The sequence below is a fragment of the Callorhinus ursinus genome, unplaced genomic scaffold (assembly GCF_003265705.2).
Source record: "Callorhinus ursinus isolate GAN/ISIS: 27379988/994484 unplaced genomic scaffold, GSC_fseal_2.0 scaffold10, whole genome shotgun sequence".
In the NCBI taxonomy this organism is placed as follows: Eukaryota; Metazoa; Chordata; class Mammalia; order Carnivora; family Otariidae; genus Callorhinus; species Callorhinus ursinus.
The window spans coordinates 40,832,967-40,850,182 of record NW_027397072.1 but is presented as its reverse complement, the minus strand read 5'-3'; the positions used below and the strand labels follow the sequence as shown (position 1 = coordinate 40,850,182).

The 17,216-nt window shown below is 44.6% G+C and overlaps 1 protein-coding gene and 1 non-coding gene across 3 annotated transcripts in view; both read left to right on the top strand.

The window, feature by feature from the left end:
- Positions 1–385: 385 nt before the first annotated feature.
- Positions 386–17,216, top strand: part of KCMF1 (potassium channel modulatory factor 1) — a 75,032-nt gene continuing 58,201 nt past the window's right edge. Inside the window, exon 1 of one of the 2 annotated variants that reach the window (XM_073897467.1) lies at positions 386–551. In XM_073897467.1, the coding sequence (XP_073753568.1) occupies positions 536–551 (16 nt within the window). In that variant the 5' untranslated portion in view covers positions 386–535. Of the gene's footprint in view, positions 552–1,251; positions 1,355–17,216 lie in introns of those variants that run through there. The other variant, XM_073897468.1, reaches the window with a different exon arrangement.
- LOC112821336 (small nucleolar RNA U13) lies at positions 14,095–14,199 on the top strand. Its single transcript, XR_003207405.1, has one exon. It is a non-coding gene; the product is annotated as a small nucleolar RNA U13 (small nucleolar RNA).

Below are 17,216 nucleotides of genomic sequence, written 5' to 3'. Positions count from 1 at the left end.
CGGCGCGGCGCTTGGCCGCGCCGCCCCCGCCGCGACCGCCGGCCGCGGGGCCTCCGGGCGGCTGGGCCCGGCGCGGGCAGCGAGAGGCGGGGCCGGCGTGCGGGCGGCGGAAGGAGGCGGAGGAGGAGGAAGAGGAGGAGGAGGCGGCGGCCGGGAGCCGGGGGAGTAGGGGCGGGGGGCGGGCCGGGGGAGGGGAGGAGCGGGATTTGCGGAGCGCGGCGCCGCAGCCGGGAGCCGGCGGGCCCGAGAGTGACCGAGTCACGGCGGGCGCCGGCGGAGCCGCGGCGTCGGACCCGCCTCCTGGAGGAGCTCAGCCCCGGCCAGGCCCGGCCCCATTCCCGCCCCGCGCCGCCTCCCCGCCGCCGCCGCCGCCGCCGCCGCCGCCGCGGGAGCGCTCCCCTGCCCACCCCGCCCCCGCGGCCGAGCCCGGGAGTCGAGTGGGAATCGGCCGGCCGGCGCGGGCAGCGCCGGGACCCCGCCGGGGACACTGCAGCCGGAGCCCGGGAGGGGCCGCGCCGCCACCGTCTGAACTAGGATGTCCCGACATGAAGGTGAGAGGAGCCCCCGCCCCCACCGCCCGGGCCTCGGCCTACCCCGCCCGGGCCAGGCGCCGCGGAGGGCGGCCGGGAAGCGGCGGAGACTTAGGTCGAGCCCGAGCCGGGCCCGAGGCTCCTGGCCTGGGAGCGAGCGAGCGAGGGCGGAGAGCCGTGGCGGCTCTGCCGCTGCCGCCGCCGCCGCCGCCGCCGCCACGGCCGCGGCCCTGAGCTGGGCCTGGTGCCGGAGGCGGGGCGGCCGGGCCGGCCGGAGGGTTTGCACTGTCATGGGGCGGGGGAGGGGGAGGGGAGTCGGCGGGGCCCGTTACCGGCGGGAGCCCGGCCCTCGGGACTGATACCGGACGCCGTGGCCCGCCTGGCCGGCCCCGGAGCCGCGGGCTGCGGCGCGGCCTAGCGTTCCCGCCGCCCCGGAAGGGCTCGGTGCGGCCGCCGAACGGGGCCGCAGACGGCGGCGGGAGACAGAGGAGCCGTCCGTGGACCGGGCAGGCGCGTCCGGTCGCCGGGAGACGACGGGGAGTGCCCCTGCCTGCGGGCAACCGCGGGGCGGGCGGGAAGGCTCTGCGGCCGGGGAACGGGAAGCCCCCGCCACCCGGAGCCCGCCCCGGCCTCGCGGCTAGGCCTCGGCGCGTCCCTGGGCTCGGGTAACCAAGTTCCCGGGGCGGATCCGGCCCGGCCGGGGCGAGTAAACTCCCTGCTCGATCACCCGGGCAGAGCGGGACTCGCTCCGGGCGGGCCGCGCGGGCCCCTCGCCCTGCGTGCACCACCTACCTAACCAGGTTTTGGTAAATGACCGTGGTGAGGTCTGTTAATGGTCAGGGGGCGTTTTGGACTTGTTTTTCGATCCAAAAACATGATTGGGGTACAGTTGCAAATAAACAGACAGTTCTAGCCCAGTCCCAGGGCACAAAGAGAAACATGTTTAGGACCGATGTATAGGCGTTGAGCCGGTTAAAAAGAAGTTAACTTCAATTTACTGCCATATGGTTTAGAAAAGGGGGAGGGGGTTGTGTTTTCTTTGTCTCACTACCCCAGGTCTTTAAATAAATAAAAAAGTGTTAAGAGACTTGGCGAAAAGTTTATCCTGGTAGAGGTTAATGCAAGATTGTATAAGTGGCTTGCAAGTTGTGTACTCTTCATGTTAAAATCCTGCATAGGTGATGTAGGAGTGGAGAAAGTTTAGTGAGTCAGTTTAGTTTGTGGTTCACACCATTGCAAGGGTTTTCTTAGGGAAATGCAGGCCTTAGAATTTCGAGGTTGAAAAACTTAGGTTGACTAAAATTATATTTAGAGCAAGTTTCAGAGTTTGTATTATTAATTACAGTGTTAAGATTGACTCAAAGAACATTTTGTGTTCAAGAATTCTGTATTTTACAAGGCTCAAAACTAAATACCATCTTCACTTACTGTGTGCAAGTGTTGGACATTTTGAGATAATAAGATACTTCGGCTCATGGAAATATTTGGAAACTATGCCCATTTTCCCAATTTTTCCTACTTAATGGGAATGTATACTCTATCTCTGTAATTTAAAAGTTATTAAAGCTACAGCCAAATTTTATTTTGGGATCTTGAAGTTTATGTCAGATGTGGTCGTATGTACATTGACCACCGTCAAGACAAAATGAAACTGAGCATGGCTGCAGGCTCTCTTACTCATAAGAACTGGGAGAGTTAAAACTACAGAATCAGCAGTGGAAGAATTGATTTGAGACCCATTCTTCCGCTTCAGAATAACATCCAAATAGTTCCATTCTAATTGAATGTTGTCCTGGGAAGATTCCTTTACCGTCAGTAATCTTTTAGAGTAATTAAAATCCCACAGCGTGAACATTCTTGAATGTAACACAAATTCTGTAATTTAAGCCCATTTCCCCCTATTTGGTCCTGTGGAAAGGCATATGGTTATGAAACTTGTTACTTTTTAGTTACTTGAATATTACTGAACCTCAGCACATTAATAGCACACTTTTTCTGGTAACTTACATAATGCCAGATGTTTCTGAAAAAGGAACATTCCTCTAATCCGTCAGTTGAAGACTTACAGTACAATATTTGACAAGTGATTATCTTTTAAGGGGCTAGTTTATGGTCTAAGGCAGGAGTGGCAGTCTCATTAAGAATCACATTTAATTCATTAGATGCGTGTTTTGTGGAGTATTTGTTCAGGCTGCCATTATTTTCATCAGTAAAAATTTAATCTATCAACAAATGCAGAGTTTGACACCCTCACTATTCTAGTTCTTTTCTCTGCCTTTCTCTTTTTTGGGCAAAAACATCCCATTTCTTTTAGCATTTCTTTAGTGGTATGATTTTTGAGCTCTTTTAATCATCTATCCAATCTCCAAATTCTCTGTGGTTCTTGTTTCCTTTCACCATGTGACCCAGAACTGGATGTAGTAGTCTGGTAAAAGATCTGAAATGTGCTGCCTGTAATGTTGTATTTGGATTGTGCTACCTTTTCAGGGCCTTCTGAATGCATGTGATTTGTTACTTTGTCTTTGTGCCCACCCTAAAGAGTTGCAGGATATTATATGTAATGATGTAACTTTGGACGTCGCAGCCCCAAGATGGACATCTGTCAAGCTTAGAGTCTCAACTTTGTGAAGCAGTGGACCACGTTTGAGAAAGGAGATGCAACCAGGAGCATAAAGAAATGCTCTAGCCAGAGTTCAGCATACTTTTTCTGTAAAAGGCCAGGTAGTAAACATTGTAGGCTGGGTTTGCCGTAAGGTCTCTGTCGTCTCTGCTATTGTGGTACAAAAGCAGCTATGGACAACATGGAAATGAATAAGCACAGCGTTGTTCCAATGAAAACCTTATTTTTGGATGCTGACATTTGAATTTCATATAATTTTCATATGTCATAAAATGTGTCTTTGTTTTACCATTTAAAAAGGTAGAAACCATTCTTAGCTTGCAGGCCATACAAACACAGGAGGTGGCCGAACTTGGCCCATTTTGGCCTGTGGGCTATACTTTGCCTACTTCTTTTCTCAACTAGAGCTTTAGAGAGTTGGTGGAACTGGAATTGTTGGGAGCCCATAAAGGGCCCATTCTGCTTGGTATTCGTTCCATTGTTTCCTTTGGGTGACGGTAAGTTCGGTCCATGGTCTGTACCTCAGTTTCCAGCAGCACCGTGTAGATCAGTAGAGAAGTAATTGTTCTTCAGGGTGGGAAACAGGCTTCGCAACTTCCCAAGACCCTGTCTGAGTGGAGACGGTAGTACTCTGTATTAAGTCTCCTGCTTGCCCACTATGACTTTTCTAGCCAGAATTCCATTTTTCCAGCTTCTAATTCTCTTTGCAATGTTCTTGTCTTGTTAACAAACCTTTTACATCCGTGCTGGGTCACTTTGTGTTCACCATACCAACACCATCTAGTTCCATGTTGCACGCAGTGAAACCAGTCATTGCCTTTTTTATTTGTAAGAATATGTTTTTAATGTTTCACTACACACTTTCTTTTGAATATGTTTAAAAAACAAGAATGTTATTCAGAGCTTAAAATCCATTTAATAGCTTGGCAAATTAAAAACATGTCAAATTACTCATTGCTTATTAGCTAAAATGAAATTATGAATGTTCTTGCATGAGTTCGAGCCTAATTGATTACCTGCAGTTAGGAACACATTTATTGCCTTAATTCAGTCAACCTTTTTTCGGTTGTTAGTGTGTATAGGGCACTTTGCTAGGAACCACGGAATGTGTGGGTGAATGAATGAGACCCAGTTCCTCACCTTAAATTTGGTGGCACAGCATCCACAGACAAATGTGAGACATGCCATAAGGAATGGATAAATGAATTGATAACAAAATAATTACCAGCTTTTTTCTTAACTGAATTTCCCCACTTCAGAGAGGGAATCTTCTTCTTGAGTGCCTTCTTAACTTTTTGGTGGGCTACTCTTGATTTTGGAAAAAATTGGAGATTTCAAATAGAGTCCTTTACTGGATTTATATTTCCCCTAGTTTTTAGAAGATTTTCATATGTAAAAATGATAGCAAGTAAGTGAACAGGTAGGTGATCATATTGTTATTCTCAGAAGCAACTGATACTGTTTATTTTCCAACTGTAAAGTACAGAAGTAGGTAAGCCATTAATCTAGCTTTTGAAAGTTGTACCATTTTTTGAAATTTTGCCACTGTTGTTATTAGATTTAAATTTTTTCTTCTCTAAATAATGTTATCTGACCCTAAAAGCATACATGCTGATGATCCCAGAATGATGTGCAATAATTTTGTTTTTAGGATTTGGGAACTACAAAGCCAGAATTGGTAATTGGCTTGTGATTTTAATGTGGTGACTTTTGCCTTCCTGTAAGTGAACTAAATTGACTCCCACTGAAAAGATTTTTACCCGCATGTCAGACCATTTATTTTATTTTAACTATAATCTGTTAAAAGATTATGACATTCTTTTTTTTTTTTAAGCTTTATTTATTAGAGAGAGAATGAGAGATAGCACGAGACGGAAGAGGGTCAGAGGGAGAAGCAGACTCCCCGCTGAGCAGGGAGCCCGATGTGGGAATCGATCCCGGGACTCCAGGATCATGACCTGAGCTGAAGGCAGTCGCTTAACCAACTGAGCCACCCAGGCGCCCCGATTATGACATTCTTAAGACTTTTTCAATTCAGTAAATTGTGAATTACATTTACCTTGACTCTCAATGAAAGATAGATAAGAATGTAAAGATCTTAATTTCTGGGGTCTTCGATTTCATGATTTCATAAAACTGATTTGGGAACTCATTTTCCCCATATTTTGACATTCGTGTTTAAGTTAAAATGTCATAAGTTTCTTGTTTTAAGTTGGAAATTTAATCTGGAAGAAATTCCTTTCAGTCTTAGGATTTTAAAATGTATTAGCAGCAATCTGTTTAAAGATTGAAAACTTTTTTACAATAAATATTTAATACACTTCTTTTTTTAAAGATTTTATTTATTTGAGAGAGAGAGAGAGAGCACATGAGAGGGGGGAGGGTTAGAGGGAGAAGCCGACTCCCTGCTGAGCAGGATGCGGGACTTGATCCAGGGACTCCAGGATCATGACCTGAGCCGAAGGCAGTCGCTTAACCAACTGAGCCACCCAGGCGCCCCAAAATTTAATACACTTCTGATGTGAAACAAATCCCTAGGTTAAGCTTGCAATATCTTAAAAGTGAAGAAATCCATGCACTTACGAGTCATAATTTTCAAAACATCAGCTTTACAACATTTACCGTATACATTTGCTGAGGTTTACGGGTTTTTTGGTATTTTGTTTTATTTATTTATTTATTAAGATTTTATTTATTTATTCATGAGAGAGAGAGAGAGGCAGAGGGAGAAGCAGGCTCCCAAGGAGCAGGGAGCCTGATGCGGGACTTGATCCCAGGAGCCTGGGATCATGACCTGAGCCAAAGGCAGACGCTTAACCATCTGAGCCACCCAGGCGCCCTGGTGTTTTTGTTTTAAACTGGAGGTTCCAGAAGCTGTTTTTAGTGAAGGTTAAGGTATCGTTGGGTTATCCTAGAAATAGTGTGTTTTTTAATTACAGTGTAAATATTCCTGGGGGGCTATTTTCATGAGCCATGAACTCAAAGGAAACATTTCCTACATTTTATATTCATAAAAGTTCAGGGGCGCCTGGTTAAGCATCAGACTCTTGATTTCAGCTCAGGTCATGATCTCGGGGTCATGAGATCTAGCCTTCTGTTGGGCTTCTCACTGGGTGTGAAGTCTAAGATTCTCTCTCCCTCTTCTGCCCCCCCCCCCCCCCACGCGGGTCCTTGTGCAGTTCTCTCCCACTGCCCCCCGCCCAGAGTTAAAAGTAAAATGCTGTTCATAATTAAAATACCTGTTTATAAAAAATTAATTCCATATTAATTTTAGTGTTGTGCTAGGAGCCATGATGTTTTTCAGTTTTTTTAAATGGTAAGGTATAGGGACGCCTGGGTGGCTCAGTCGTTAAGTGTCTGCCTTCAGCTCAGGTCTTGGACCCAGGGTCCTGGGATCGAGCCCTGCATCGGGCTCCCTGCTCCGTGGGAAGCCTGCTTCTCCCTCTCCCACTCCCCCTGCTTGTGTTCCCTCTCTTGCTGTGTCTCTGTCAAATAAATAAATAAAATCTTAAAAAAAAAATAAATGATAGGGGCGCCTGGGTGGCTCAGTCGGTTAAGCGGCTGCCTTCGGCTCAGGTCATGATCCCAGGGTCCTGGGATCGAGCCCCATGTCCGGCTCCCTGCTCAGCAGAGAGCCTGCTTCTCCCTCTCCCTCTGCCTGCCACTCTGCCTACTTGTGCTCTCTATCTCTCTGTCAAATAAATAAATAAAATCTTTAAAAAAAAATAAATGATAAGGTATAGATTTTTCAGTTGCTGAAGTTATTCATTAAAATTGAGGAAAGAGGGGTGCCTGGGTGGCTCAGTCCATTAAGCGTCCAACTCTTGATTTTGGCTCAGGTCATGATCTCAGGATCGTGGGATTGAGCCCATCATGGGCTCCGTGGCTCAGCGCAGAGTCTGCTTGTCCCTGCTTGCACTCACACGTTCCCTCTCTTGCTCTCTCAAATAAATAAATAAAATTGTTAAAAAAAAAAAATTGAAGAAAGAGCCCTTAAGAGATGTACAATCAGAACTTTTTAAAAAATGTGTTTATTTTTATATATTAGCCGTGTCCTGATTCATGATGGAGATATGTGAAAAGGCAGACGGTTTCCTAAGGGAACATAGTACCTAGATTCCATGGGAAGGAAGAGAGGGTGTTCTTGGGATGCTTACGCCAAGAGAACAGGACATTGTTGGCGGAGGACAGCTAGGCAAGGTGGGCGTGAAGCTTGGGGCCGCGTACCAGGAGGTGAAAACTCAGTGTGCTATGAAACTGGCAAGAGATGAATTTCCTTGTGAGGCGCATTCCGGGGTGCCATCCCTACTCTACCTCTCTTACCACCCTCCCACAGTATTTGCTAATGGCAGTTTTAGTTGTCTTTCTGGATAGTAAAAAAGCAGTGTGGGTCCATCTGGTTCATGGACATGGTCAGTTTATTTCTTCCATGGCCATAGTGCCAACCGGCAGTCCAGCGAATTTTGCCCGTGGACGCAAGGAGGGTTGGAAGTACGGATGGACCCCTGCAAGTCTATCACTGCTGCTAGGAAAAAAACCAGCTGAAATCACAAGAGTGGGTCAGTCAAGTCACCTTTAGCTAGGAGGGACAGACAATAAATGGGTGAAGCCTCTTGACATCATGACTAATTAGGTTTAGCATTATGTCCTGCCGAATCGTGTGGGGTTTTTTTTTTCCTCTCTTGCTAGTACTCAGTGCCAGTGTCATGAACTTCAGCTTTTTTTTTTTAAATAGTAAGAGGATTTTCATTAGAGTCACTTTAGTGTGCTAACTTGGGGGCTAGTAGAACAGTCACAGGCATATTCAATTATAATTTATCTTTTGGTTTTGACTTTTCTTTCTTTCATTGTTCCTTGAAGACTCTTGTCACCCTCCCCTCCCACCCAGTAAAGTTAAGGGTCCCCCTAGTGGCACTCCTGCCTTATTCTCCAAGTATGTTTTTATGCTGTAATTGTTTGCTTGTCCACCTCCCCAGGGAGCTACCTGAAAGGTAGGTATAGTGTTCCGCTTCCCTTTGTGTCCTACCACCGAGCACAGTGTCTGGCCTTTGGGAGGCCAGACGTCTGAACACTTGTGGGTGATTGTTAGAGGTGTTGTTACTTGTCTAAAAAATGGTGAGACTAGAAACTGCCGTCTTCTGTTTTTATCTGGGAAGCTGGTTCAGAAGGAGGGAGAATGTGGCAAAGAGGATTTGGAGCTTTTCATAAAAGTAAGAGGGGATGGATAAACTACACAGAACAAAAAAATTTGAGGCTGACTCCTGGGGGAATGGTTTGGGATTAGATCCGGGTACTGTTTTTGGTTCTACTTCTAGCTCTGGTTTCGGATTAACTGGCTGTGGGCCCTGAATATAAATTGCACCTTGCGTGAGTTTTCTTATTCATTCAGTGGATATTTATGGACTTTGCACTGAGTACCACTCAGAGTCATCTCCAGAGCTTGCCCCAAGTTGGTGACCCTTTCTGCAGGATGATAATATTCAGTGGGTTTGAAACACCTCTGGGAATTAAATGCTTTCCTGTTGCCCAGGCTGTGGTTCCTTTCCAGTATGCTGGAATTAGTCCTTGAAGTTTATATTTTATGACAGGGTAATTAAATCATGTACGTACTTTTAATGTTTTGGCAATATTCATCTCCCCCTCCTTTTTCTTTTCTTTTTCTTTTTTAAGCTTATTTTCATTTAAGTCTCTCAATACTTCCAATTCTGCCCAGCAGGACGTTTCTTTCCTTAACAGTATTGCCCTTAGACTATAGATGTCTCAACACATGTCCGCATATGTTAGAGTATGTTCAAGAAGCTTATTCCTCCTGGGTTTATAAGTATCGTTTTGATGCTTAGAGAGAAAAGAGCTCAAGGGATAAAATGTTTAAATTTTGTATTGAGTTGTTTTTTTTGGTGCAAAGGCTTAATGGTTATATAGCAACTGTTGAGTGAGAAACTAGATGGTACTTCTTTTTTTTGTTGTTGTTGTTTGTTTTGTTTTTTAAGATTTTATTTATTTGAGAGAGAGAGAGAATGAGAGCCAGAGAGCACGAGAGGGAAGAGGGTCAGAGGGAGAAGCCGAGTCCCCGCTGAGCAGGGAGCCCAATGTGGGACTCGATCCCAGGACTCCAGGATCATGACCTGAGCCGAAGGCAGTCGCTTAACCGACTGAGCCACCCAGGCGCCCTGGATGGTACTTCTTTTTGGTGCTCTTCCTCAGCCAGTATTCTCCTTTGGTGTCCTCTATGGTTGTAGAGGTTTGGCAGTGCAAGGAAATGAGAAACTTTCTAAATTAGGAGTTAAGGACGTTGCAGTAAAACAGGCGGGGATTATTTAAAGGGGTTGCCACAGGGGCACCAGGGCGGCTCAGTGGGTTACGCGGCTGACTTCCATTCAGGTCCTGGTCCCAGGGCTCCCTGCTCAGCAGGGGGTCTGTTTTTCCCCTCCCTCTGCCCCTCCCCCCACTCGTGCGCATGTGCCCTCTCTCTCTCTCTCTCTCACAAATAAATAAGTAAAATCTTAACAAAAATAAAAATAGGGGGCACCTGGGTGGCTCAGTTGGTTGAACGTCTGCCTTCGGCTCAGGTCATGGTCCCAGGGTGCTGGGATTGAGCCCCGCGTCGGGCTCCCTGCTCGGCGGGGAGCCTGCTGCTCCCTCTTCCTCTGTCATCCCTCTCCCACCCCCCACTTGTGCTCTCTGGCTCTATCTCTCTGCCAAATAAATAAATAAAATCTTAAAGGAGTTGTTATAGATGTGTCTCTTCTATAAGAATGAAACACATTACTAGGTAGCTGGGGGTGTTTGGGTATTGGGAACCAGGTAGTTTTCATAATCAGAGATCTTACATTCTGCCTGATAAGCTAGGGATTCTGATACAGTTAATTGAGATTTGAAATTAATGTAAAGTGTGCAGTTTGTGTGTGTGGCTGTAGATATGGATATACATAGTGGTCACAGAGGAGGGACTAATCTTCCCTTCCCTAGGAAAAATGGTGATTAGACCTGCAGTGACAGTGGATGAGCACCTGACCCATGGTTTTCCTGACATTCCATGTCAGACATATCACATAGCTTCATGTTCTTTCTTGCTCCATATAATTTTCTACAAGCTTTTTAGAAATCACCCAAAGGAAGAGGAGATAGCAAGTGTGCTTGCAGAATTGGATTAGACCAGGGTGCCTAGGTGGCTCAGTTGGTTAAGCGACTGCCTTCGGCTCAGGTCATGATCCTGGAGTCCCGGGATCGAGTCCTGCATCGTGCTCCCTGCTCAGCGGGGAGTCTGCTTCTCCCTCTGACCCTCTTCCGTCTCATGATCTCTATCTCTCATTCTCTCTCTCTCTCAAATAAATAAATAAAATCTTTAAAAAAAAAAAGAATTGGATTAGACCATCACTATACAATAGAAATCTAGGGCAAGCCACATGTAATTTTAAATTCTCTGGTGGGGGATTCTAGGTGGCACTGTCGGTTAAGGGACCCACTCTTGGTTTCAGCTCAGGCTGTGATCACAGGGTTGTGAGATCGAGCCCTGTGTCAGGCTCCACACTTGGTGTGGAATCTGCTTGAGATTCTCGTTCCTTCTCCCTCTGCCCCTCCCACTTGTGTGTGCACGCAAGCTCGCTCTCTCAAATAAATAAATAAATCTTTAAATTCACTGGTAGCCACAGTAACAAAGCCAAAGAGGTGAAATTAATTTAAATAGTTTAATACTTTAGCCCAATATATCCAGATTAGCATTTAAACACGTAATCAACATACAAATTATGCTTTTTTCTTAAAAAATTTAAAAATCTAGTGTATATTTTACAGTTAGTACACTTGAGTTCAGATACTAAATTTGGATCAAAAATACTTGATCTTAGCCGAGAATCATCTTTAGACTCATACATTGGGGGTCTGCGAATACATTTTTTGATCACATACAGTCTCTTTTTGTAGGTACATTTTGATGTAGTATTGCCGTCTTAATGGTCCATTCATTAACATTCTGGATTTTTGCTTCTTGAATTTCTTTCCTAAGAACCTAGATTTTACCTTACTTTTTAACCTTAAATTTTTTTTTAAAGTGTTATTCATTCATTTGAGACACAGAGAGAGAGAGAGAGAGAGAGAGAGAGAGAGAGAGAGAGCATGAGCAGAGGGAGAGGGAGAAGCAGGCTCCCCGCCAAGCCAGGAGCTCAATATGGGGCTCGATCCCAGGACCCTGGGATCATGACCTGAGTGGAAGGCAGACGCTTAACCATCTGAGCCACCCAGGCGCCCCTTTAAAATTATTTTTTAACCTATGTTAGCAACATAGAACCATCACAATAGAAAACTACTTTATAAATAGCTACAAATGTATATAAATTGTAATCCCTCTGTGGGCTATTCAGATTGGAAGAGTAAATAATGGCCTCAGGGTGATTTTAATGTGAGTTTGGGGGTTTATTTTAAGTCTTCTGTGATGACAAACGTAGAACTTGTAAAAATTGTTACTAGTCCATTGCAAGTTCTGTTATGGTGGATTCAGGAGGTAGTTGTGGGTTCTGTCTGGTATTGATAGACTTTTTATCATTTGAAGAAAGTGACCTCCAGGCTTGGTAATTTATTTTAGGTGTATTTCATTGTAGTAAGATTGGCTTTCTAGTATCCCATCTGGAAAAGGCCTTTGGCATCTAACAATAGAAAAGCAGGTGGTTATGATTCGTCCTCAGAGTAATTTTAAGAAAATTGGGGCATGTGGCTAGCTCAGGCCATAGAGCATGAGACTCTTAATCTCAGGGTCCTAAGTTCAAGCCCTATGTTCAAAGTGGAGCCTACTTTAAAAAAATTTAAAAAAAAAATTTTTTTTAAGTAATTTTAAGAAAACTGATTATGAGCTAATAGCCCACTATCACGGTTAGTCGGCCACTGGTGATTTCTCTTTTTTACCTGTTTGGTGTATTGTTTTAGCCAGTTAGAGCTAGATTTGCAAGTAAAAACAGAGTGTTTGGGAGGTGGTCTGTAAAAAATTAAAGACCTTGTGGTGTTTGCCTTCAATTCACTGAGGCAACATTCCCACGGAACAGTTTTATGGTTCTCTTCTTTTTCAGTACGCCCCTCCCCGCCCGCAACCAGATCACTGGAACATCAGGAATTTATGGCTTTTTTTTTAATAGTATAAAAATACTAGTACTCTATGGTTTTTGGATGCTCTTACCTACTGGTTCTCAAAGAGTAGTTTAGGACCAGCACTATTAGCATCACCTGGGAACTTGGCTAGAAATGCAGATTCTTGGACCCTACCGTGGACCTACTGAATCAGAGTTTCTGGGGGCGGAGCCAAGGCATTTGTGTTTTAACAGGCTTCTCCCTGGACCCAGTTATGACCAAAGCATTTATGTGTGAGATGGTTATTGCTGGTGACGGGCACACAGTGGTTGTGGTACCATTTTTCATGGTATGGTACTAACTAAAGAGAAGTACAGTTGCTGACCTTGGCCTCATTCTTCTTGAATACCATGTTACTGTCACCCAACGAAGTGGAAGAGAGTTGTGGCTTTCCACTCCAGACCAGTACTATTCATTTACTCAACACTTATTTATTGAATGTGTACCTGGGGCTAGGCACTATTCTGGCCTCAAGGATACCATAATGAGAACAAAACAGAGAAGATTCCTGTCCCTATGACACTCATATTCTTTTTTTTTTTTTTTTTTTTTTTTTTTTTTTTTTTTTTTAGTGAACCATTCTATTAGAAGGAATATATCAGGGGTACATGGCTTCTGAGCCAAACCCAGCCAGCGGCTTGTTTTTGTAGATAAAGTTTTATTGGAACACAGCTGCATCTGCTCATTTACATATTGTCTAAACTGCTTTTATACTGTAATGGTAGAGTTGAGTAGTTGTGACAAAAAGCTGAAAATATTTACTATTTGGCTTTTTATAGAAAAAGCTTGTGGATCCCTGGTGTAGACCATAAAAGAATAAATGTGTAATAGAGTGTTAGGCGGTGACAAGTATTATGAAAAACCATACAGTGTGTTAAGGGAATAGAGAGTGGGGCCCTCCCTCATACTGTGGTCAGGGAGGACCTTTTTGAAGATGGGACATTAAAAGAAAAAAAATTTGAATTAAGTGAAGGATATTTAAAGAAGGAAGGGGGCCCCTGGGTGGCTCAGTCAGTTGAGCGCCTGCTTTCAGCTCAGGTCATGATCAAGCCCCCCGCTCAGAGGGGAGGCTGCTTCTCCCTACCCCTCTGCCACTCCCGCCTGCTTGTGCACTCGCTCGCTCTCTCGCTCTCTCGCTCTCTCTCTCTCAAATAAATAAAATCTAAAGAAGGAAGGATACAGCTGAGGATATAGCGGGTGCAGAGATGCTGAAACTTAGAATGTTCTGGGAACAGCATGGAGGCCACTGTGGCTGGAAGACCATGATTGAGAGGGAAAGGGAAATGAAGTGGCCATAGCCAGGTCCAGATCCTATATACCCTTGTATTGTGGGCTGTGGTGAGGGCCCTTTAATTGTGAGTATTGAGAAATACATTTTCGGAGCCCTTCTATAGAGGGGTCTTTTTGGCTAAACAAATGGCAGAGGCTGGAAACTAAATACCTAGTGTTGTAGCACATTCCAACATCTCTAAAGAACATTTCTTTACAAACTTTCCCCTACGCTCATTACTCTTTTAAGATTTGTTTTCCTCAGCCCCTGTGTATCTATGTATTCTATTTAGCTGATGGTTCTTGTAGGGTGTGGGGTTTGGTAGAAAGCAAATATCTCTCTGGTTTAAATGTAAAACGCTTGAGCCTAGAAATTGGGTCATCTACATTAGCTTTCAAACTTGAAAAAAATACAACACAGAGTAAGAAATGTATTTGATATTATGATCCAGCAGTTACATACAGATGTAATGAAGTAAGAGTTTCACAAAACAGCGCTCATCTTTAATATGAGAGATGTATTTTATTTTCTATTGTTTCATTAACAACAGAATACTGACCTTTTTGTAGTTCCTAAGCATGGTGATTGGCTGCTCACCGCGTGTGTGTGACGTGTGCCTCCCTCAAACCTTGCTACTGCCTCGGCACATTACCCATGTGAGGTGGGGGAAAATGCTAGTTGTGACCTAGATTGATTGCACGTTCTACTCAGGGTTTTTGACTTGCTATTTAAAAAACACTGGCCAACGCTGTCTAATCCAAAACTTTGTAAGTCCTTACATGTGAAGTATTGTGATAGGTACAGAGACAAATAGAAGATGCTAACAATTTTTCCTTTTGGAGGAGGGTATTGGAAGGTCCAAGTATATGAGATAAACTAGCTGTAGTATGACTGGGACAGTAAATGTCAACTCAGTTATTACAACTTCCATGGTGTTGGAAAGTGATGAATAGAATGGTTTTGGGTGTCAGAGAAGGCATTCCCAAAAGGGTGGCATTTAAACTGAAGACTTGAAGAAATAACTGTGGGTTTTTTTTTAAATTGAAGTATAATTGACATAGAATATTATATTAGTTTCAGGTGTACAACATTGTGATTGGATGTTTATATACATTATGAAGTGATCACCACAAATCTAGTTCCCCTCTGTCACCGTACAATGTTTTTACAGTACTAATGACTGTATTCCCTATACTGTATTACTGTATTTTTATAACAAGAGTTGAGTTGGGGATTGGGGCCATCTACCAAGTGAGAGAATGGTAGGGGGTAAACTAGAGAGCCAAGAAAGCATGAGGTATGTTGGAGAGAGGTGGATGGGACAACACTGAGACCAGAGTTTCTGGAACAGAAGACTCCTGTATGTAAGTGGTGGGAATGAGGTATTAGACAGACTGACTGACTTAGGAATCCAAGGGGGGAGTGGGACAGGGGCCCATTTGTTCTGACTGCCAGCTCAGTGCTAGAAGTCTGTTTTCTCTTCTGTAAGAGAAAGATACTGAGGTCTGTTAGCCTCTCTCCAAGGGTTATTTTGGAGATGAAATGCAAGCCAGGTAAGAATGTTTTCTGAGTAAAATAAAGCACTGCGTAAATGTTAGGTGGTGGTATTTTTATCACGGGACTAAGATTAAAAAGGAAGACTGGAGCAAGGTAGATAGGTAAGGATTTAGATTGCCACCCTGAAGTCATCTTTGCCTTTTTCCATATAGATTATGGGATGGGAGAGGGGGTAGTACACCAAAAGTTTTAAGCAGAAAAAAGGCATGGTGAAAATTGGTATGTTTTAGGAAGATTAGTGTGGTAGCGCATGCGGTATAGAGTGGTGCCTGTGGTGGGGAGACCAGTCAGAGCTTTTCTGGTGGAATAAGCTTGAAGTTAAAGGGGGCTGAAGTAGTCAGTGGCAATAGGAACGAAAGGAGAAGGATGACTTGAGGTAGTCTTATTGCAGGAGAACAAGGACTAAAGTATAATTTCAGGACAACCAGCCTGTGCCCTGGGAGAATAGCAGGTTCTTCTAGTAAAGGAGGAAGATAGGAGGGGAGAGATGGGGAACAGTGGGGGGGAAGGATAATTTTTCAGCTTTTGGCATTTTCAGTTTAAGGTGATGCTGGGCCATTAGGTAGAAATCAGGAATTGAGAAATACTACCCTGGGGCTCAAGAGAGAGAAATCTTGGCTAGGGATAAGAATTTTATAGCTCCCTACTTTGAAGCCTGGGGATTTGCTAGATTTCTAAGGAAGAAAAGATTTAGAAAAGGGAGGATTGGAGACGTCAGAGAACCACGGCTGCGATGTGCCTCGCAGGCCACAGAGGCCCTTTCCTGACCGTACATTTTTCTGTACCAGCGCTTGTCACACAGGTACTAACTTGCTTCTGTAGATGCAGGCTGCCTGGACTAGCAGTGAGAGGCAGGGTAGGGCCTGGACTAGCAGTGAGAGGCAGGGTAGGCGTGGGGGGGAGAGACGAATTGATACTGCTGTATTAACCGTGCTGTTTGTCAGGTGCTCACTGTCTGCAGGCGCTGCTTAGCATTCACACGGCCAACCCTTTTCTGTCTCATAACAGTCCTGAGAAATAGATATTATCATCCACGTCTTACAGACGAGATCGACGCACTGAGAAGTTAAGCATCTTGCCCAAGGTTATATGGTCCATGATAGAGCTGGGACTCCAACCAGGGCCTGACTTCTCAACATTAAGTATAACTAACTCTGTACCGAGCACTTTATAGACTGGTTCCTACAGCAGGGACCCTGATCAAAAGGCTTAGTAAAATTTCAGAACAACCCAGCAAGATACGTTAGCCCATTTTACAAATTAAGAAATTGAATCTGAGAAAGGCTGGGTTATTTGTGCTAGGTCACACAGATAGATCGTAAGTAGTAAAGCCAGGATTTGAACCAAGTTCTGTCAGAAACCAAAGCGCATGTTCATTTATATTTCACTTGGAGGTCAGCAGACTTTTTTCTGTACAAGCTATAGCAGATACAGCTCTGTGGGCCATATGGCCTGCATTGCTGCTACTCTACGCCGTTGAGGTATGAAAGCAGCCAAGACTAAACATAAACAGGTGAGCATGGCTATGATCCAAAAAATCTTTATGGACTCTGGAATCTAAATTTCATATAATTTTTAGGCATCACCAAATATCCTTGAAAATTATTTCTTTTCTAAACATTAAAAAATGTAAAAACTATTCTTAGCTAGCAGGCTGTACAAAAACAGGTAGTGGGCCACATTTGGCCTATGGGCCATGGTTTGCTGACCCCTACTTGATTTTACTTATTTTTTTAAAGATCTTATTTTTAAGGGACACCTGGGTGGCTAAGCCAGTTAAGCATCTACCTTCGGCTCAGGTCATGATCCCAGGGTCGTGGGATCGAGTCCCAGTGTCGGGCTCCCTGCTCAGCGGGGAGTTTGCTTCTCCCTCTCCCTCTTTCCCTCCCCTCTGCTCGTGCTCACGTACTCGCTCTCTTTCTCTTTCAAATAAAATCATTTAAAAAAGGGTGCTTGGGTGTCTTGGTCAGTTAAGCATCTGCTTTGGGCTCCAATCCTGGGATCAAGTCCCACATCAGGCTCCCTGCATGGCGGGGAGTCTGCTTCTCCCTCTGCCCTTCACCCTGGCTTGTGTTCTCTCTTGCTCTCTCTCTCTCTCAAATAAATGAAATCTTAAAAATCT